The sequence below is a fragment of the Natrix helvetica genome (genome assembly GCF_964273705.1).
Source record: "Natrix helvetica genome assembly, chromosome: 5".
Taxonomy (NCBI): Eukaryota; Metazoa; Chordata; class Lepidosauria; order Squamata; family Natricidae; genus Natrix; species Natrix helvetica.
Genome location: NC_138551.1, coordinates 96,853,348 through 96,875,323, shown reverse-complemented (window position 1 = coordinate 96,875,323; position 21,976 = coordinate 96,853,348). Strand labels below are relative to the sequence as shown.

The following is a 21,976-nucleotide window of genomic DNA, read 5'->3' as shown; positions in this document are numbered from 1 at the left end:
AATCCTTCCAAAGATTTAGTATGTAACCTCCTTCTATAATTGGATATCTCTGAAACAATTAGGCGCATATATCACATTTTAATTATGGAAAAAGCCAAATATATGCACTCCATATATTGTAGGTATGCTTAAAATACTAGATGGCAAGCTACTATTAAATAGCATTTAATAGTAAATACAATTTTAGAATTGTAGGAGAGTTACAGTTAAAAAAGAATTTTGCTTTGGGCTGGTTTTATTTTTTTAATTCATCTCAGTACAAAATCAGAATAGAGCTGGAAGGGACCTTAGAGGTCTTCTAGTCCACCCCCTGCTCAAGCAGGAGACCCTATCCACTTCACACAGATGACTGTCCAGTCTCCTCTTAAACACCTCCAGTGATGAAGCCCCCACAACTTTTGACGGCAAACTGTTCCACTGTTTAATTGCCCTGAATGTTAGGAAGCTTCTCCTTAGTTCCAGGTTGCTTCTCTCCTTGATTAATTTGCATCCATTATTTCTTGTCCTGCCTACAGGTGCATTGGTAAATAAGTCGACCCCCCTCCTCTTTGTGGCCGCCTCTCAAATACTAGAATACTGCTGTCATCTCACCCCTAATCCTTCTTTTCTCTAGACTAGGCAAGCCCAAATCCTGCAACCATTTTTCATATGTTTTAGTATCCAGGCCTTTAATCACCTTGGTTGCTCTTCTACTAGGAGCAATATGATGGATTTATTTGGCTTGCAGATTACGGAATTTTCAGTCAATACTAATGTTTCAGAATTGTTATGTTTATCTTTCATTGGGTAAAACAGAATGTGAGTATTTTGTTTAGACTGTACACCAAATGGGAACCTTTGTTTCAAACTTCAGGAACAAAGCAACTGTACTTAAAAGTTTTGCTGAAACATTCCAAAATTACTGTGTTTGAGAACGGATCTCAAATTGCCTGAAGGGTTTAATTCAAACCTTGAAACAAAATTATCTCAGAATACTCAGAGGACCATTTAAGGTTGAAATAGTTGGGGCTTGTTTTTCTGCAGGGGTTTTATTACCTAGCTAGGTAAAATCAATGCATCGGTGTCTGTTCCATGCACTGACAATGTTACCTAACCAAGTAAGAATACATTTGTAGGAAAACAATCAAGGTTAGAAAAGACCAAGAACTCAACTCTAAACTCTAAAATGTAGTATTCTCTACATTTTTTTAAAGAAATCAATTATTGGAATTGTTTCTGGCTGAGATTACCTGAAATGGCTGTTCCCAAGTCAAAACATTATTTGCTTCTTTAACTATGAAAGGTGACATAAGGAAAGAAAATGTCTGACCTTTTTTACCTACCAGACTCATTATTACAAGTAGCTGTAGTATTATGTCTGTCCATGTATTAAGCTAGGTACTACTCTCTTTCCTTAGTGTTTATGTGGGCAAAGGATTAGCTGCTTAAAGAAAACTTAAAACCCCTAGCTCAGTGATGGTGAACCTTTTCGACACCGAGTGCCCAAACCAGAATGTATGTGCATGTGTGCATGCCGAAGCACCAAAAACCCAAAGATCAGTTGCCTGGGGTGCACATGCCTGTTTTTTGGCCACTTTAGAAGCTGTTTTCCGGCTGATTTTTGGGCCAAAAACAGCTCGAAAAATGGCCTGAAAATTCCCTGAAAAAACAGTCCAAAAATGCCCCCAAAATAGGCCATTTCCCAGGCCTTTTTCAGGAAATTTTCAGGCCTTTTTTGAGCTGTTTTCAACCCAGAAAATGGCTAGGAAAACAGCCAAAAAGGCCATTTTCAGGGAGTTTTCAGTCCTTTTTTCAAGCCCTTTTTGACCCCCAAAAGGGCCAGAAAATAGCCTGGAAAACGGCCCAGAAAATGGACTGAAATATGGCCACATGCATGCCATAAACCAGAAGAGCAGCTGGCGATGGTGTGCTTGCCCACAGAGAGGGCTCTGAGTGCCACCTCTGGCACGCATGGCATAGGTTCGCCATCACGGATCTAGCTTATTAGAACCATGACAGATACATTATGATAACTATTGCAACTCTCTGCAGGCAGTTATAAAAAGAGATAACAGAATACAGAACAAATAAAATGGGTTGACACTATACCAAGGGGTGTCAAACTCAAGGCCCGTGGCCAGATCCGGCCTGCAGGGTGCTTAGATCTGGCCTTCCAGGCCATGCTGGAAACAGCAAAGGACCTGCGCACAGTGCCTCTGCCAGTGAAAACGGAGTCTGGGAGGGGCGCTCCCAACACGAGTGATGTCGATCTGGCCACGCCTACTCCGCCACACCCACCCAGCCCCTGAGGTCAAACACAACCCTGTTGCGGCCCTCAACTCAAGTTTGACGCTCGCTTATACCACATATACTGTACTCCTGGATAAGCCAATCTTTGAAATCTTGCCATGTTTTAAATCCTGCTTGGATTTTGGGATAGGCTCTTTTTTAAAAAAAAACCTGCTTTGTGCTACTCACCTTGCTAAATACTCAAGAACAATAAAATGTAGCTGTAAGTTTGAATACTGAATCCATAGTAGTACTGAACATGAACGAAAAACCAGAGAAACAATAGAGACTTTCAGGAGAAAAGTTGAAACTAAGATAGGAATATATTGTTCCAATTATTTCACAAGATCTATCCTCGGCAGAAGTAGCTAGTAGTACTGGTAGATTTTGTCTGGATTTAGGTGCTCAGTAGGATCAAATTTGCTTATTATTTGAATGGGGATATTGCTAGAGAAATCTAGGATTGTAGAATAAACGAGAAGTTCAAAAAAGCATCTTGAAAAAAATGCACTTTCTTTATTGCTGCCAAGAAAACTATATGAAAATGTCCATAAAGGCACTAGGAGTTCAATTTTATTTGTTCCTGAGTGTGGTGGTGCAGTGGTTAGATTGCCGTAGTGAAGGCTACGTCTGCTGACTGACTGCAATTTGGCAGTTCAAATCTCACCAGGCTCAAGGTTGACTCAGCCTTCCATTCTTCCAAAGTGGGTAAAATGAGGACTCAAATTGTTGGGGGCAAGAGACTGACTCTTAAACAGCTTAGAGAGGGCTGTAAAGTACTGTAAAGTGGTGAATAAGTCTAAGTGCTATCTATTACTAAGGATGGAGCCTCTCTTTTATAATGATGCACTCTGCACAGAACAATGGAACATAAACTTGTCTTTAGTTGCTTCACTACACAATGACAGGTTCTCAAGTTTGCAGAAGGCTCAATGTTTGAAAATAAGTATTAAATTAAATACATTGGACTGCTTTTTTAATAAGGTGGATAATAAGATTTTAGAGAAACTGGGAAAGGAATGGAAGAAAACACAATAAAGGAGCAGTAGATGGGTCAGTCCACAGCATATCTCGTGAATAGCAACTCAGTCTATGTGGTGAGGATTATGGGGAGAAACATTTCACAGTTTTCAAAGACAAACAGTTTTAAATTACCTCACTATAAATGAAGCTAGGAAATTCCTATTACAGTTTCCAAGATTGTAATTAAGTGGCATTAAAAAATAAATTCATGAAATCTGTAGTTATTACTTCCTTAGATTGGGCCAACTAGGTGGTGCTCAACAGGTATTGACTGATTGCAGTCAGAATAAAAGTAGCTTGATCTCCAAGCAATATGTTGTATTTTAAAAGAGTTGTTTTGTATTTAACTAACAAAATAGAGCACAGCATATTTAGAACTTAAACAAGCAAGACATTTATATTCTTGTGTTTTATTTTGTCCGCAGACTTTTAAACCTTTGGTTGGGAAAAGTGTATACAGTTCTATTATTGCAGTTGAATTTCTGGTGGACAGACATCTGGATTTCTTATCTGAAGATAGTGCCTTTCAGCCCTATCAGGTAAGTGTTATAAAAGTTATTAAATCTAAATTACCTTAATTAAAACATGTAATGTGTCTTCTGCATTAGTAATGAGAAATTATTTGTAATCATTACAGACTGGAAGTATTTTCTTTCAAAAGTTGATATTATTGGGAAAATAGTATTGTTTATTTATATCCAACTTTATTATTTTTATAAATGGTGGCAAATCTTCCTTATCCTATTTTTCCTTACAACAATAACCCTGTTAGGTGAGTTGACTTGAGAGTGACTGGACCCAGGTCACCCATGGCTTATACCTAAGGCAGGATTAGAACTCACAGTCTCCTATTTTCTATGTTAAAGCAGCTTCGTTATAATATAGATAACTATATTTGAAATATCTTTGCAATTCTTTTTGTAGGATTTGCTTTGATCTCAGAGGTATAATTTTATAAACAAGTTAGAGGATTGATTGCAAGTCCCCCTTGGTCAGAACATGGGTTACAGATTCAGTGGATTGTTTTCCACAAGAGCACAATCTTAGCTCACAAGGTACTTTTTTATATTTGCCATCAAGAATAGCTCTTGTGAGGATGTTAAGATGTGCAAATATTACTACTCTTAGGAATTAGGAAAATTTAAATTTATTGGCAGTCTAAAATATAGGTCTTGAGTACTTAAACACATTCTTGGATAGGGTAGATTGATCTAATTGTCCTTTCAAAATCTTGTTAGGGTCATCCCTTGAGTTAATGGTGCACAGTTCATGGAGACTGTTATAAACAAACACTATATTCTAATTGTCATAGCACCATTTTAAGAGAATTAGTTCAACACTATTTCCTATTTTTTTATTTTGGATATTTTTATAAGTTGAATGTCAGGGCACTATGTAAAGTTAAGGGACATATTTCTTGTTTTGAAATTCATTAACTCTTGCCCAGAATTACTGTATTTTTCACACTATAAGACACACATGAGCTTTAGAGGAGGAAAAAAAGTCTGCCTCTGCCTCCCAGCATCCATCCGGTATTCATCTGGCTAGCGTGCTTGCCGCAAACAGCCTGGTCAGCTGCAACAGCGCCAGAAGACTGGAATGAAAGCAATATGATAGCATTTTTTTAAAAAAAAAATCCAGATGAGATGTGAGAGGTTATATGTTGACAGGTTAATTTATATTCTAAGCAATTTGATAGAAAAAGTAATTAAAAAATGACACATAGTAAAACAAGGCTTGCAGAGGAAAAACCAGTATAAATTCCACACTTAAATCCTACTCACCATCTTGTTACAGATTTATGTTTGCTTTTGCTTTTTGTCACTGTTGTTAGAGTATCAACAGGTACATGGGTGGGAAGATGACCAGGTCAAAGATTTTCAGAAAAAAACCTTTCATAATTATTTATTTTAAAACTTGAATAAATTTAGTAATTCATGGGAAATGAATAGCTTGGTTTTTTTAATTGCTAAGGAGTTAAGAACAGCAAGCAGAGTGGCAGTTTAATGTACAACTTTCTCAATGGAGGGAAGTAATTATTCAATGGTGGGATTCAGCCAGGTCGCACTTAGTCGGGAGAACTGATGGTTAACTTTCTAAGCAGTTCGGCGAACCAGTTGTTGGAAGAAATTCCTTTTGGTTTTTTCCACTTTACAGGACTAATCCTGTAAGGAACGCAGGAAGCAACATTCTGATTTTGTTTCTAGTCTCTTTATTGCTCTGCTTACAGAAACTGCCTCTGCGGTTAACCCTTATTACATTGTAACAGCTATACCCATTGACGTGAGTGATGTTGAGTTGGCCGTGCTCACCCAGTCAGGTGACTGTTGAGCCCCGCCCACCAAGCTGGTCATTAGGACAGAGAAACGGTTGCTAAATTATTTGAATCCTGCCACTGTTCATACTGGTTGACTAATTCTTTTTTATGCCAAGTTAATTTTTCAAAATTAACAAGCATGAAAGTATGAACTATTTTTTCCCCACAACTCTTTGTTTTTCCTTCTAGACATCGTCCATAAGCTTAACTTCTCTAATTGCATCCTTTTTGCAAAAATCCTATCTTCCCTACTTGCATTTAGGTGGAGAAAAAAAAGCTTTCGTTGATGATAATAAGAACTTTTTCTTAGCCTGACATTCTATGGGTATTTGAAAAAGCGGAGCAAATATGAAATCATGTGAGATTTTATGATATGTCTTTCACGTAGAAAGCTATCTGCTCTTGGTTCAGTTGTAAGTATAACTGTTGCCCCTGTGATAGTGAAAATAAGAGTGATTGATTACCATGCCATCAAGTCTTTTGACTCCTAGTGGCCACATAAATTCTCCAGATTCTTTCAAGTCTCTCAGTGGTGTACTCATGGCCAGTGTAACTGAGTCCATCCACCTTGTTGCAAGTTAATTCTCTTTTCTTCCACCTTTCCTGGCAGAGTCTTCTTCAAAGAGCTAAGTCTTTGCATAATGTGTCCAAAGTATAACTTGAGCCTGGTCATTTGTGCTTCAGGTGAGAATTTTGGATTGTTTTGTTCAATGACCTATCAGTTTGTTTCCTTAGCTGTCAGCGGTATTCTCCAGCTGATGGCGGAGGAGGGTCCAGGAATGGGTTGTTCAATCCTTATTTGCCCCAGAGATTGAGTCAGAATTTAAGCCACGCCTCCAGCTTCCCCTGCTGGTACCCAATTCCGACTCAGTCTTGCCCGAAAAGAGATGTAAATTTTTTTGCTGTTAGTGAAATTTTGTTTTCTTTCCTAGAATACTTTAATTTTTTCTTTATTTTTTTCAATTATTTTAATGTCGCTATTGGATGGAAGGTGTTTGAACTTGGCTCACAAGTTCTTTTCCCACCTGCTTGTGTTAGGATAGTGAATTGTATGGTCTAGATGCTGCTGGAGGTTCCCAGGTTCCTTGCAGGCAAGCTACCGGCTAGGCCAGCCATCTGAGTCCATTGTGGCTCCGTTTGACTTGCTTCCGATTACTGGCTCATGAGCGGGCCAGGGAGGTTGCCCTGCATTGCCGCTGGCTCTCGGGCTGCAGCGGGCAGACATTGAGGCTACTGGTGCGAGGAGCGCGTGTGCGGCACGCCGGCATTCCCGCGTAGCTGAAAACGGTCTGGAATGACAGGAGGGCGCAATCGGCGCTGGCTAAGACTTGTGGAGGGCTGTGCAGCCGACTGGATGATCTCGGGGCCGTTTGTTCACCAGCACCATTTGTTTTTCCTGGAGGCTTCTACCTTATGAGTATGGGGCCCTGGGGGTGGCCATTTTTGGGAGAGCTTCTTGGGCGGTGGCCATCTTGGGAAGGTCCTCGTGGCCATTTTGTTAGTGACCATGAGGTGACAGCCATTTTTTTTTAACCTCCGGGGGGGGTGTCACATGGTCGGCGGCCATTTTGTTTTCCCTTTTCTCTGCCATGAGGCTCATTGCGACTGCAGGCTCCGGTGAGGACAGTCACAGATTAACGACCAGGATTTATAACACTGTGCTGGTTACTGAACTGGTCAGTATGAGGCCTTCGGTGGACAGTTTACTACAAGACCATGGGTGATTCCCACGGTGAAAGTAGCTCTGGGGCGACTTCTGCAGCTCCTTCAAAGAGCTCCAAGAAGAGAAAGGGTTCCCCCCAGGATCCTCCTCCACTGGTGAAGCAAGCTCCCTCCGGGCAACGGGGTGCAGGGGATGGGGAGAAGACCAGGCAGGGAGGCAGAAATAAGGCCCCTTTGCCTTCGGTGAGGTCCATCCCCCCCGCCTAAGAATGGCTCCCCAAGGGCCAATTCCATCTCCCCCCACTCTTGGAGGTGGAGGATGAGGAAGGCGAGTACCATCCGCATCCACGCATTATGCCTGTTCCTGACCCAGGGCATAGGCACCGGCTGGCACCCAGGCCTGGGCCTAGTCATGACATTGGTGAATTTGAGGACTTGCCTGATAACATTCAATCTCTTATTCATCGAGCCATTGCACATGGTGTAACCCTCCAGGGTCGCCCCTCTGACCAGGCGGACGCAGAGCTGATGGAGGTCAAGCGCAGACGCATCCAGGATCCAGTTGCTCGATCAGACAGGATACAGAGAGAGGTCTCCCCTTCGCTGTGGAGCGAGGTTTCACTCCAGGAAGAGGAGGAGCAGAAGGAGGTTTGGCACCGGATACTCCTGCCTTTGCCAGTTTGTTTCCTCCTAATTTGTTCCGTTCCTTGCTATTTAAAGCCAGGAGCACTGCAGCCGATGAAATGGAGGGTGGCAAACAGAAGGAGAAGGAGGATGTGGCCGAGGCCTCAACTTCCAAGGCAGCACCAAAGAAAAAGCGTTTGTGGAACCCGCAGCGCGGAAAGAGGAAATCCCTGCACCAAAACTGTTTCTGGATGTCATTCAGAAGCAGTGGGCCAAGCCAGGTATTTTCCCCACCCCAGGTGGGAATGACGGACGATTCTATAATATGGATCCTGATTTCTCCCAGGCATTACAGGTTCCGGAGGTGGATGCTCCTGTGGCCGCCCTGGCATCCCCAACTCCCATGGTGGCTAGTGATGTAGCCGACAGTCTGAAGGCAGAAGATAAGAGGACTGAATTCATGTTGCGTAAGACCTTCCTGGCAGCAACATGGGCGATCAAGGCCGCTTCTTCTGCATCCTTCTTCAATTGTGCCACACTGATGTGGCTTGAACAAATGCAGGAGCGTGTCCCGGCACACGATGTGAGGCTGCTTCAAGACATCAGCAAGGTCATGGCTGCGACTCTGTTTTCGGCAGATGCTTCCTTGAACGCTGCTAAGTTTGCCTCCAGGGCTCTTTCTTCCTCTGTTTCAGCTAGGCAGATGGCCAAAGCGAAGTGGAAGCTGGCGGCAGGCCCATATGCAGGGAAAAAGCTGTTTGGCAATGTTCTGGACCCAATCCTCATTGAGGATAAGAACAAATGTAAGGTTTTGCCTGCCACGACTAAGAAACAGGAACACAAGTACACACCGTATACACGTAGGGCAACCTATAGAGGTACGGACACAGACTATCATTATCAGCCTAGACACTTTCAGCCACATCAGGACAAGGGGCAGGATAGGTCTTCTTACAAGGACAGGTCACGTTTTCAACCCCAGGGTAGGCGGCTCTTTCGGGGAGTCGCCCCTTCCGCTGGAATAAATGAGCGGTTTGGACAGCTCCAATTGGTGGTCGGTTGGCGTTGTTTGCCAACCGATGGGAGAGTATTACTTCGGCTCTGTGGTCCTTAACACGGTGAAGTTTGGCCTGTGACTGGAATTACTATCCGTCCCTCCGAATTCCTTTCGTACGTTTACGTCCTCCAAATGCGCACTTAAGAGACAGCTCGTGTGCCAGGCGATTGACCACCTGGTGGAGATCCAGGCGATGGAGGTGGTTCCTCAAGAGGACCGGGGCAGGGGGTTTTATTCCAACCTCTTTGTAGTTCCAAAGTCCTCTGGGGTTTGGAGGGCAATCCTTGATCTTAAACGGTTGAACTTAGTTTACAAACGGTTCAAAATAGCATCCCTTCGTTCCATCCTGGAAGGTATCAGGGAAGGTGACTACCTCACGTCCATTGACTTGATGGAGGCTTACCTTCATGTGTCTATCCTCCCTGATCACAGGAAGTTCCTTAGGTTTTCCTACACTGGCGACCACTAACAGTATAGAGCTTTTCCCTTCGGCCTTGCCTCGGCGCCCAGGACTTTTACAAAGGTCCTGGCAGCCCATCTCAGAACGGTTCCCATCAGGCTTCATTGTTATTTAGATGATATCCTCCTCCAGGAGGAGTTGCTGGAGAGGTCCCTTCAAGATCTAGGCCTAACAGTGGAGACTGCAGATGTATGGGTTCTCAGCAAACTTCCAGAAGAGACACATGCGACCATCTACCAGACTGTTGCATTTGGAAGCGATCATAGATTCCTCCTCCGGCATGGTGTTCCTGTCCCAGGATCGTAAGGCTAGCCTGGTGAAACTGGTCAACCAGGTGCAGAGAGAATGGCGTGTACCCATAGTTACCTTATCTCAGTTGTTGGGGAAGATGATTTCATGCATAGATCTTGTTCCATGGGCGAGGCTCCATGCTAGAACTCTCCAGTGGTTCTTGCTCCCTTACCAAAGGAGCAAGCGGAGCGCCTCATTCTTCCAGGTTCGATGCCCCCCATGTGAGGCTCTCCCTGAGGTGGTGGGTTTTCCCAGTGCTATCCAGAGGGTGTGGGTTCAGGAAGCTGGAGAGACTTACCCTGACCACAGACGCGAGCCTTTATGGCTGGGGGGCATTGTTGGCGACATAGCTGGCCCAGGGTCGGTGGTCCCCTCTGGACCTTACACATAACATAAACTGGCTGGAGCTGCATGCGGCTCATCTGGCCCTTCGACACTTTCAGGCCCTTGTAGAGCAACCCTAACCCTACTACTGACGAACAACGTGGTCACGAAGGTGCATGTAAACAGGCAGGGGGGGACTCACTCCAGAGCCCTCTGGGTGGAATCTCAGCTCCTGGGCCATTGGGCGGAGAAGCACTTGTTGTCCATCAAGGCATAGCACATATCCGGAGACGCCAATCACCAGGCGGACTGGCTCAGCAGGCCACGGTGGACCAGACGGAGGGGCAGCTGGAACCAGAGCTGTTTGAGGAGATTTGCAGGCGATTCGGATGGCCAGTGGTAGACCTCTACGCGTCTCCGGAAAATGCCCAGCTCCCCAGGTTCTTCACGCGGTTCCCGACTCAGGGAGCGGAGGGGAGCAGTGCCCTATGCAGCAGGTGGCCCCCGGGTCTGCTTTATGCATTTCCCCCACACACTGATTCCAGGGGTGTTGGGAAAGATAGTGAAGGAAGGGGCGGAAGTAATCATGGTTGCCCCATACTGGCCACGCAGGCCTTGGTTCGCGGACCTCTCAGGTCTGTCCATTGCCAAACCCTGGAGAATCCCGCAGGAGAAGATATCCCTATGCCAGGGGGTCCTGGTCCATCCGGAGCCGCAATGGCTCCAGTTGATCGCCTGGTATTTGAGAGGGAGATGCTAAGAGAGGCAAGGTTCTCCTCACGGGTGATATGAACCATTGTGGCGTCCAGACGCCCGGCTACGACCAGGATTTATGACGTCACGTGGTCCACTTTTTGTACTTGGTACCGTAAGGCACATGTGGACCCCAAACGTCCCTTGCTCCCGAATATCCTGGACTTCCTTCAGGATGGGCTCGATAGGGGGTTAGCCCATAACACACTTCGGAGACAAGTTTTGGCCCTGTCGACTGTCTTGGTCTTGGATGGCCGGGAGAGCCTGGGTCGTCATCCGGTGGTGAAGAGATTTCTATGGGGGGGGGCAGCCAATCTTTGGCCCCCGGTAGTTCACAGGTTCCCATCTTGGGATTTGTCCACTGTCCTCCTGGCCTAGTGGATCCTCCTTTTGAACTGCTGAGGACTGTGTCCTTGCAGTTCCTCACATTAAAGGTGGTTTTCCTAGTCGCCATCACGTCGGCTAGGAGGATTTCAAAGTTAGGTGCCCTCTCTGTCACGAAAGACCTTTGTATTTTTCAGCCTAACACAGTGGTTCTGAGGCTTGATCCCGCTTTTATACCCAAGATAAACTCCTAGTTTCATAGGGCCCAGAAGTTAGTTAATTCTCCCGGACTTCTGTCCTAACCCCTCTCATAGAAAGGAGAAATCCTGGCATAAGCTGGACGTGTGGAGAGCCCTCAGTATTTACATAAAGAGAACGGCGCCCTCCAGGAAAACGGAGGCGTTGTTTGTCTCTTTCCAGCCTCTGCCATGGGGTCACGGGTGTCCTCTTCTACCATTGGACGCTGGTTGCGAGTTTGTATTGCCAGAGCTTATGAGGCGAGGGGCAAGCTGGTACCACAGGGGATAACGGCTTATTTGACTAGGGAGTGCGGCCACCATGGCTGCGTGGAACACTCAGGCTCCAATTGGAAACATTTATAGAGCTGCGACGTGGGTTTCCCCCTCACCTTTTATTAAGCACTATAGATTGGATGCGTTCGCATCTGCGGAGGTATCATTTGGGCGTAGGGTGCTATAAGGTGTACATGTGCCCTCGGGTACCACGAACCAGTGAGTTCCCGCCCTAGGGACTGCCGCTTTGGTATGTCCCATTCCTGGACCCTCCTGCGCCATCAGCTGGAGAAGGAACATTGGTCCTACCTGAACGTTCCTCTCAGCGTGGCGCAAGACGGTACAGGTCCCACCCTAGTTATTGTTTTTGGTTAGGTCCGGGTCCCCGGGGGCTACTAATGCTGCGGGCAAGGCCTGTTCTTTCGTTTCTCTAGTTGGAGCTGCGCCTCGTCGGAATTGTATATAACAATGTTTAAATAATATGACGAATGGCATGAAAATGGTCTATTGAAATATTTACTAATCAAATAATGAAGGACTATGTCTCAACATATGTATCAACATTAGGATAAGTAATGGTGACCTGATTAGAAGCTAGAATAGGGATAGAAATAAGAAATAGGGGGAATATTATATATAATATTATAACAATGAAGTGATTAGTGGAAGTTCTCTGTTGTAGCTGGTAAATGAGTCATCACCGCCAATGTGCTGCAGTGTGACAATCGTGACCTGAAAGGGAAGCAAGGAATAAGGAGAACAATATTCAGTGTTGTGTAAGATCGTTCTGTTTATTGTTCACTGCTGCTGTGCTGCTTCACGTAGAGGTATAATTGCAAACTGGATAGCTGATTTGAATAGAGATAGCAGACAGCACATCGGCAACCATCTGTTGAGTGTGATTAAGTCCCTATATTTCTGAGGAGGATTAATGGGTTTGGAGAAGTATGCTAAATACTTAATTCTTTCCTCTCTTGCTATTTTTACCATTTCCAGTCCCCAGAATTACGGGCTTCCATTAATTAATTTTCCATTTACTATATTCATTTATTTATTCCAATTTACAAAGGCCACCAATCAATAAACTCTGGATTGATGGCAAATAACTAAAACAATATAACTGGAACAAAAACTGTACAAACAATACAAAAACCAGCACATTCTACATTCAATGGAACAGCTGAGGCTACCGTCTTTCCCTGAAAATTAAGACCTACCCTGAAAATAAGCCCTAGATGTCAGGCCAACTCAGTGCAGGTGAGTTGATTACCTGTCCAAACAGACAGAGGCGGGGTGGACCACGGAAAAGCTGAGAGACGGTAGGCTGGAGCAGGTGGATAGCTGCAGGAGGCTCATCTTTGTGCGGCGGCACCGACAGCAGATGGAGGCAGAGGCCTGGGGGGGGGGGGGGGAAGCAGATAATCTGAGCGTGCCGCTCGGGCTGCAAGTAAGCTGAGAGACATGAAGAGCATCCCAGGGCCAGCCGCCCACTCCACCCCACTATCTCTCAGCTTGCCTGCAGCCCACGTAGCACATCCAGATTGTGTGCCTCCCGTGCATCTGCCTCCATTTGCTGCGGGGGCTGCTGCACAAAGACAAGCCTTCCACAGCCACCCAACTGCTCCAGCCTACCAACTCTTAGCTTTCCCATCACCCGCACGGTGCATCTAAAGTACGTGCCTCCCCCCCCCCCCCCCCCCCAATGCCTCTGCTGCTGTCTGCTGCTTGGACAGATAATAAACTCACATGCGCTGTGCAGGCTGCATAGCCCACAAGTGCATCCAGCGGGCTGCAGCTGCTGCCGGACAATGTCAGCCCCTGGAGGAGTGGGGCGCCAGCCAAGCTGATCACCCTGAAATTGTGTTTCTCCAGATATAAGTCCTAGTATTTATTTTGGAGCACCCCCAAAATATAAGACCCGGTCTTATTTTTAGAAAAACAAGATAATCACATCTGACAATAACATTGTTCTGGTTCTGCCATGTAAGGGAGCTTGCCTATTATGGTGCTAATTCATTGCAGTCTTTAAGGGAGGCACCCATGTGATTACCTCTTTCAGCCACCACTACCCCAGCCCTTCCAGATGGAGTTGCTAAGCAATCACGCCACTGCTTAAATGAACAGAGCAAAAGAGATTCCTGCTGAAACAGAGCAGGCAACTCTGCTTCATGCACAGAAGGGAATGCCTGCGCTGGGCCAGAGTAAGGCCTTCCTCACCCCTCTGTTTGCAAGATGGAACCAGCCTGCTGTGTTAGAGAAAGGAAGCCCTTCAAGCTTCCTTTTTCCTGTGCAGTACACAAGTCCGTTCCCATCCTCCCCCCAATTCCTTTCTTCACCATGACATATCACCTCCCTCCCCTCCGCCCTAGGTTAGAAAGTCATTCTAACTTTCTAACCCGGGGAGGGAAGGGGAACTGGCACACTGTGCTCACTGTACCAGAGGCAGGAAGGGTCTTGCAACCTTCCCTGCCAGCTTTCCTGTTGGCTTTCTGAGGAAGCTGGTAAGGAAGATTGTAAGTGGCTATCACATGATCTCAAAAGGCTTGGCAACTCTTCACAAGTGTCAAGAAACCAGATCATACAATATGTTGACTGTGGAGGGCACTACAACAGCTATAATTTCAAGTAGCAGTCATAAGTCCCTTCATCCTGTCACTGAACGAATAGTCATAAGGTTTTTTTTTAAGTTTTATTACATTGATCAAACTTACATAATGCTAGTGTTAATATACTTGTTTGATTTAAAATAGTTAATGCCAATGATAATATTATTTAAACATACATAGTACCATCTTTTGGGCACTAATCTTTCGATCTGATTATTGCTTATATTCTATTGTATAAAAATTATGTATGCTAATATTCCCCCTATTTCTTATTTCTATCCCTATTCTAGCTTCTAATCAGGTCACCATTACTTATCCTAATGTTGATACATATGTTGAGACATAGTCCTTCATTATTTGATTAGTAAATATTTCAATAGACCATTTTCATGCCATTCGTCATATTATTTAAACATACATAATGATACTATCTTTCAACCTCCAATCTTTCCATTTAACTATTACTTGTTTCCCCTTATTTCTACCTCTATTCTAATTTTTCATCAGGCCATCATTATATTAAGAAAAAAAGAAAAAATATTTCCTTTTTATCCATCATTTTAATACTTCAATTCTTACTCATTTTTTAGCTTGCCTCCAATATTTCTTTCTTTAGAGTTTTATTCTCTGAAGTCCTGAGCTTATGGTCACTCAAAAGTCCCTTTCGTTCAATATTTCTCGTTCAGCAACTAAGTTGTATGGACCAACTCCCAGACTGACTGGGGATTTCTTGGGGGTTGAAGTCCACACATCGTAAAGATACTGAGCTTGAGAAATACAGCTCTAGATGACACCATGACTACTGGGGAAATATGTAGCCTGAGAATTTTCTACCCTATCCAATAAATTACTGAATTTATAGAGAACCGAGGTGGCGCAGTGGTTAGGGTGCAGTACTGCAGCCTACTTCAGCTGACTGCTAGCTGCAGTTTGGCAGTTCAAATCTCACCAGCTCAAGGTTGACTCAGCCTTCCATCTTTCTGAGGTGGGTAAAATGAGGACCCAGATTGTTGGGGGCAAGATGCTGACTCTGTAAACTGCTTAGAGACGGCTGTAAAAGGACTATGAAGCGATATGTACGTCCAAGTACTATTGCTATTATTGAACAAAAGGTAAAATTGTAGAGAACTGTAATTGCTTATTGAGCTCTGGTAGGACAAACATGTGAAGTTTTAAGGGTTTTTTTTTCTTTTGGATGTTGAAGGTAATTTGAAAGACTGGACATAAAAACTGCAGTAGGTTCAAACTATTTCTCAATAGAGAATTGTGTTATCTGATTCAGCAGTTCTAGGCAAACACTGCTATGCAATTTGTGGGCAGCATGCAGTCTTGAATCATTGACCATTTTCCCTTGGCCAAGAACCTTGGAAATGTGAAGGTGCGTCTACTTGCACATGTAGAATTTTTCAGTTTTATTTCTTGGCAACATTTTATTTTCTTGGCAACATTCATAAAGGCTGGGAATCCTTCCATTTCATGTGTATGTGGTAGAGAACTGTGGTAGAGAAACTACCACAGGAAGACAAATTATTCTTTTCATAGGTTTCCTGGCTATAAACAGTGAAGTCTGCATTACTGGGAATTTATTTCCTGGCTGCAATTTGTGAATTTAGAAATTTAACCATTACTATATTGAAAACATACACTAAAATATAGAATTTCAGTTTCTGCACACCATTTCCTTCTGCAATTAAAGTTGATATTTCAGTGCTTCTGGGCAAAATAATTTCCTATTCATACTAACTTTTGATTTTGAAATATCATTTAAAGAATTATATGTGCATCTTATCAGTTCATCCTTAATCTTGTTCTTTATTCTTTTCTATCACCTCTGTGGCATAATACATCGGATTAAGTCACTCATTTTGAAATAAGGGTCTTGGTCTTTTATGAAACATACTGCAGTTCTGGTCAGCTATATTTTTCTAGAAGATTTTAAATTTGTGTTTAAAATTATAGGAAATAAAAATTGATAGCAGATCCTCAGGATTATTATGCATACATGTAACTATTCTGTTTATTTTTATTTATTTACTTATTTATAGCCCACCTTTGTTATTTTTAGAAATGATTCAAGGCAAAAAACATATGCAACACACCACGCTTCCTTCTGTTTTAACCACAATCCTGAGAGGTGAATTGGGCTGAGAGAGGGTGCCTGGCCCAAGGTCACCCAGCTGGCTTTCATGTCCAAAACAAATCTGAACTCACAATCTCCTGGTTTCTAGCATTAACCATTAGACCAGGGGTGTCAAACTCAATTTCACTGAGGGCCGCATCAGGGCTGTGATTGAACTTGGGGGACCGGGCGGGTATGGCTGACAGGTGGTTGTGGCCATCTTGGTTGGCATGGCCTGCTTGATGCCACTCCCCAAACTGCTGGCTTGTATCCTCTTCGCACTGGGTAGAGCAGACCGAAGCCACACTGGCCCCATCTTTCCCCTTCGCATTGGGAAGACCCAAACGGCCTTGCAGGCCAAATGTCTCGTCAGTTTGACACCCCTGCAATAGACCATTACTGGCACTGATATATTCAAGTGAGAACAAAATGATGTAATACATCCTAGTTTTTTTAAAAAATCCCAAGCCTTAAAAACTGATCTGAGTCCATTAAAAATGTGAAAGAGCTGTATTATTTTATTATTTTAAAGACTCGACAAAGCTGTGTTTCTGGGACTGTTTCAGGATGACGGTAGGCTGCCAGAATAGAATTGGTATGCTGTTAGAACTTTTTTAACATCTTTTTTTTTTAGTAAAAAGGGAAAAGGAACCAGTATTTTGAAAGTAAAATAATTGAAAATTACACTGTGTAAGAAAGGTTGGGATAAAACAGGCTTAGATTAATTCCTACCAAGATGGAATTTTAGTGGTCAATAGACGTGTGTGCTCCCTGGAAAAAAGTGACCTTATAATTTCTCTGGATGGATGTCAGGCCTAGCCCAAGGACATTGTAACATCATCTAACAAAAGTTAAGATTTTATTCGCTTACATCATACAGACAAGAGGGTTTTGTTTCCCTCTGTGGCTCCCCCCCTCTAGAAGAGTGTGCTCTTCAATGTGAGATCCGCACATAGACTTTTGGCCTTCCAAAAGCGCCTGAGATCTGGTATGCCAATTGACCTGAGGCCCCAATTTTTTTGGGGGGGGAGGGTTGTCATTCTGGAAGCGGTTAATGGACTAAGATAAGACCCATCTATACCCTACTCGTATACCGTCTTTGTTAATTCTGATCGATTTTAGTATTAACATTTGTTGTTTTATCCTGTTGCTAGTAGTAAGCTGCCTGGAGTTGCTTCTAGGCAAGATGGGTAGTATATAAATTTAACAAATAAATAGGCAGAATCTTGCCAGACTAAACCTATACTCCCCTAACCTAATGGATATACATGTGTTGCCCTGCTACACACACAGACACACAGCAAGAGTTCTACATGTGTTTATTCAAATCTCCCAAACAGGTCCCCGGAAAGGTCCAGATTTCAAGCTCAGTACAGCAAGGGTCATTGGGCAACTGAATGAGAAAAATGCTTTGGCTTTGGCAAACACCTGCTGAAGTGTCTTTGGCTCTCACAGCTGTCTTCTTGATGTCTAGAGATGATATTCCATCTCTTCCTTCCCTCACCTCTGGTTCATTGGCAAGCTGAGAAGCAATAATGGTTGCAACAGCAAAAGTGCACTTCCAACTTGACAGGCAGACACCCCAGCCCACCCCATCTAAAATGTAAGAGATACCTAGAAAACAATAATTACGTGTTATCGTTTACTCTGAACTCCTCCCCAGAGGGCCCCTGGCTTCTGAAGGCATTTTGCCAGGAATCTGCCTATTAAGCGATCTGCCTTAATTTTGTGGGCCTTCATCCATCTTGCCTCTGAAAGTGGATAGCCTTTCCATTGCACTAAGTATTGCAGCTTTTCTTTATAACATCTAGAATCTAAGATTCATTTAACCTCATAGTGTCTTTCACCTTCCCCTATAATTGGGCCTGGGACATCTTTTCCAATTGGCCTTAACTTAGAGCCCTGGGCTGGTTTTAGCAAACCAATGGAATACTGGGTGCACCTTACCAATAATTTGGGCAGTTTCAGTTCTGCCATGACCAGGTTGATCCCCTGCATACATCATTTTGCGTGGCATCTCCAAATCGGGCTCTGAGCTTTCCAAGAAGATGTCAGGGTCCCCCAGCTCAGGAGACCCTTCGTCAAGTGGCCTGTTACCCATTCCGCTGCTTCTCCCTCTAGTCTTGCCACAATGGCATTCACACAAGCCACATCATTGAAGTAAGTTGGCCCATATTGATCCAGGTGAGCTCACGCCTGATTCAGGAAGAACACCAATTTCTCCAGACTATCATCAAATGTGGCCTTGATTGGCAGGGGCTCAGTGGGTCTTGGGGTGCTCCAGTATCCCTGAGACCATCCCACTCCGTAGGGAAAGGATCTGGGCTGAGCTCCTGCACCCGCCAGTTGCATTGGAGGCCTTCTGGTGATCCTGTGCCGTTGGGCTGCTGCCCATTGGGGTCCAGCAGCACCTTGCCCTGGAATTTGGCCCAGTAGGGGGATGGTGGTCCATGAGGCTAGCTGCTCCCAAGGCTACGACTCCCCCCATCCTCGGCCAGGGTTGAAGCAGCAGGGGTCGGAGAGTCATCAAGGATTGACTGGATACTGCTTCGGAAGCTTGGGCAATTTGCTGCACCAGTTCTGCTCCATGCATCTCCATTCCAACGAACCTCTCTCAGTTTTTTGACTGATGGGCTGCGGCAGGCTTCCAGGTATCTCCATTCCACCGACTCTTCCCACCACTGCTCTTTTCCCTTTCCATCTTGGGCCCCGGGTAAATGCCACTCTAGGAAGAAGCAGAGGAAACTCAACTTTGCATGCCTTCGGCACCACATCCTAGCATAGTTCCTCACACACCTGACGGAGTTCCCCAGCCACTATGGCCTCCTCCCGCACTGCTGGCTGTTTGGTCTTCTTTGCTGGTCCCTTCAAACGGGTCACCGTCTGGGTACCGAAGTCCATCTGGCCTGCAGTTGGAGCCTCTTTAACCCGGTCTATCCCTGATTTGGCAGCTTGCTCTCCTTTATGTTCCACCTTGGACATCTTTTCCTGTGCCTTCTCAACTCTTCCATAGGTGACTGGACAGGCTGCAGGAGCTCAGGACTCCTTTGTCCTTTTTAACTTTGGTAGAACTGGTGTAATGTGAGCGTTCCGACTGATGAACCCAACCAAAACAAGCACAGTCGAGACGATCCAATCTCTAAATACAAAACTTTATTGAGTACATCATTTTGGCACTGAGGGGCAAAACCAGATATAGCTATTTTCCACACAAACCTAGATAATTAAAGTATAGATTCTCCATCCCCCCCTTTAGAGCAGGTCATATTATCCAATTAAGGTCTCATTGTATTGTTATGAAAAAAAGGCTTTGGCTTTGGCAAGCACTTGCCAAAGTGTCCCTGGCTCTCATGGCTGTCTTCTTGATGAGTGGAGCCTACATTCCATCTCCCCCTCCCCTCCCCTCTGGTTTGTTGACAAACAGAGAAGCAATAATGTTTGCAACAGCAAAAGCTCATTTTGATCTTGATAGAATTATTATATTGGTATTGAAATTCTGACTGCATTTTGTTTATTAGTCCTTGCAAAAAAGTTTATATTTCATTGTGTAGTACAGCTGTTGTAAATTTAATCATCTGGCATGAAAGTAAGGAAAATGATACTCATTTTATTTCTTGACTTAAATCGTCTATTTTTAAGCTGAAAAAAGATTATAGATGGGAAGGACATATGTTGCTGACCTAATAAGAAATTAGACTTACAATTATATACACTCAGGACAAAGACATGACTATAGCAAAGCATACAATCTTAAAATATATATAATGTATTGGTAGTCTGCCTGTATCTCTGAATTTTTTAAATCTTATTTGGATTTTAAAAAAAATTATATCAGTAAGTTTGCAGTAAATAACAAGTCAGTTTTCTGTACAAACTGAATTTTCATTTATTTGAGTACATAATTGTGCTACTTTGGTATACCTTTGAATTGATTTTTTTAATGGAATATACTTTCAAGAATTAAAGAAATGGAAGCCAGAAGTAGATGGAAATAAACAGCATAAATTACAGGTTAATAAACTTCACCATGTATCTCACTGACTTTAAAACAGTTGGAAATTTAGGGTGCTGAATTGGGTTCTACAAACCAGATACCATTATTTTTTTTTTATAGTTTTAAATTTTATTTGCAAACATGTCAAATACATATACACAAAACTTAGACGTACACCACATTTACACAATACATTGCGAACAGGTACTTCCTGTTCTTTCTAATAGCAATTGCCAATCTATATTGCACATCTTATATTGTTTCCCCTTCTATTATATTTCATTTGTATTTCACCATTCTTAACCCTCTTATCTTACTCCTCTGTCTGCTATATTGGCTGATTACCTCTAGTAAGTTTAAACCACTTGGATACATATATATGTGTTAATTTTCCTTAACTACTATTTTTGGGCTTTGTTGTCTTCCTTCATTGATCCTTGTTTCTTTCCTCCATCCACCTATACCATTTATCCCATATCTGGTAGTATTCTGTTTCTTCTTTTCCCTGGATTTCTTTTGTTAATTTTCCATTTCAGCACAGTCCATAACCTTTCTTATTATTTCATCTTCGCTTGGAATTAATTAAAATAATTCCAGATACCATTATTATGTGCTATTGTTGAAATTTTAGGACCAGTTTAAACATTTATACCAACCAACTAGCACTGATCAATGTTGTTCCTAGATTTACATTACTGTGGCTTGCCACCTACTTACGTGCAGGACTGCATTCTCCAATTGGAACCAGTCCAGCCAGTTTGATCTACCTGGGAGATTCTGCTAGCGATGTCCCCTTTTACAGATAGTCCTGGACTTATGCCCACAATGGAGACCAGAATTTCCATTGCTTAGTTAAGTGAGTTGCACCCAACTTTACAAGTTAAGTTAAGTGAATCATGCGGCCATTAAGAGTTCTTTTTGAGGGATATGGGCAGACTAGAAATAAAAATGCTAAGTGAATCTGGTTTCCTCCATTGACTTTGCTTGTTGGAAGCTGGCTGGGAAGATCACATGGTGATAATATTATCTTAGGTTGCAGCAGCCATCATAAATACATGCCAGTTACCAAGTGCCTGAATGTTGATCACATGATTGTTTGGGGGAGGGTGGGGGGTGCTGCAGCGGTTATAAGTGCAAGGACTGGTTGCAAGTCACTTTTTTCAATGCCATTATAATTTTGAACGGTCCAAAACTGAATGCTTGCAAGTTGAGGGCTATCTGTATTTTATTCATTTTATTGATTTAAGTGTGTGAAGAATAAACGTTAATCTTAATTCTGTAAATGCCATTTAAATATTTTCAAGGACCTAAAGCCTATGCTGTGGCTTTATCAGACATTCCATATATATATATATATTTGGGGGTGGGGGATTGCAGCTTTTTTATCCTGGATACTTAAGAGTTATGATCAGTAAATGTTCTTGTCATATGTCCAGAGGTTGTAGAGCATTTTAAAAAGAACACAAATTTTCATCTTAATGGAGGAGGCGATTTCTTTTTTCTAAACTACAGTAGAGATGTGATAATGCTGGATAAAATGCCAGAATTCATTGACACACCATCCTTTTACAGATTTTGCTGATGATATAGCTAGCAGTTTAACTTGTGTACTTTGGAGACAGATAGTATAAACAGAGTTGGT

At 43.4% G+C, this 21,976-nt stretch overlaps 1 protein-coding gene across 2 annotated transcripts in view; it reads left to right on the top strand.

Moving 5' to 3' along the window:
- JMJD1C (jumonji domain containing 1C) overlaps window positions 1-21,976 on the top strand; it is a 112,864-nt gene that overhangs the window by 45,478 nt on the left and 45,410 nt on the right. For both annotated transcript variants that reach the window (XM_081956197.1, XM_081956195.1), the window contains exon 3: window positions 3,717-3,830. Coding sequence is in view for 1 of the 2 variants with exons in the window: in XM_081956195.1 (XP_081812321.1) it covers window positions 3,717-3,830 (114 nt within the window). In the remaining variant the exon portion in view is untranslated. The remainder of the gene's footprint in view (window positions 1-3,716; window positions 3,831-21,976) is intronic.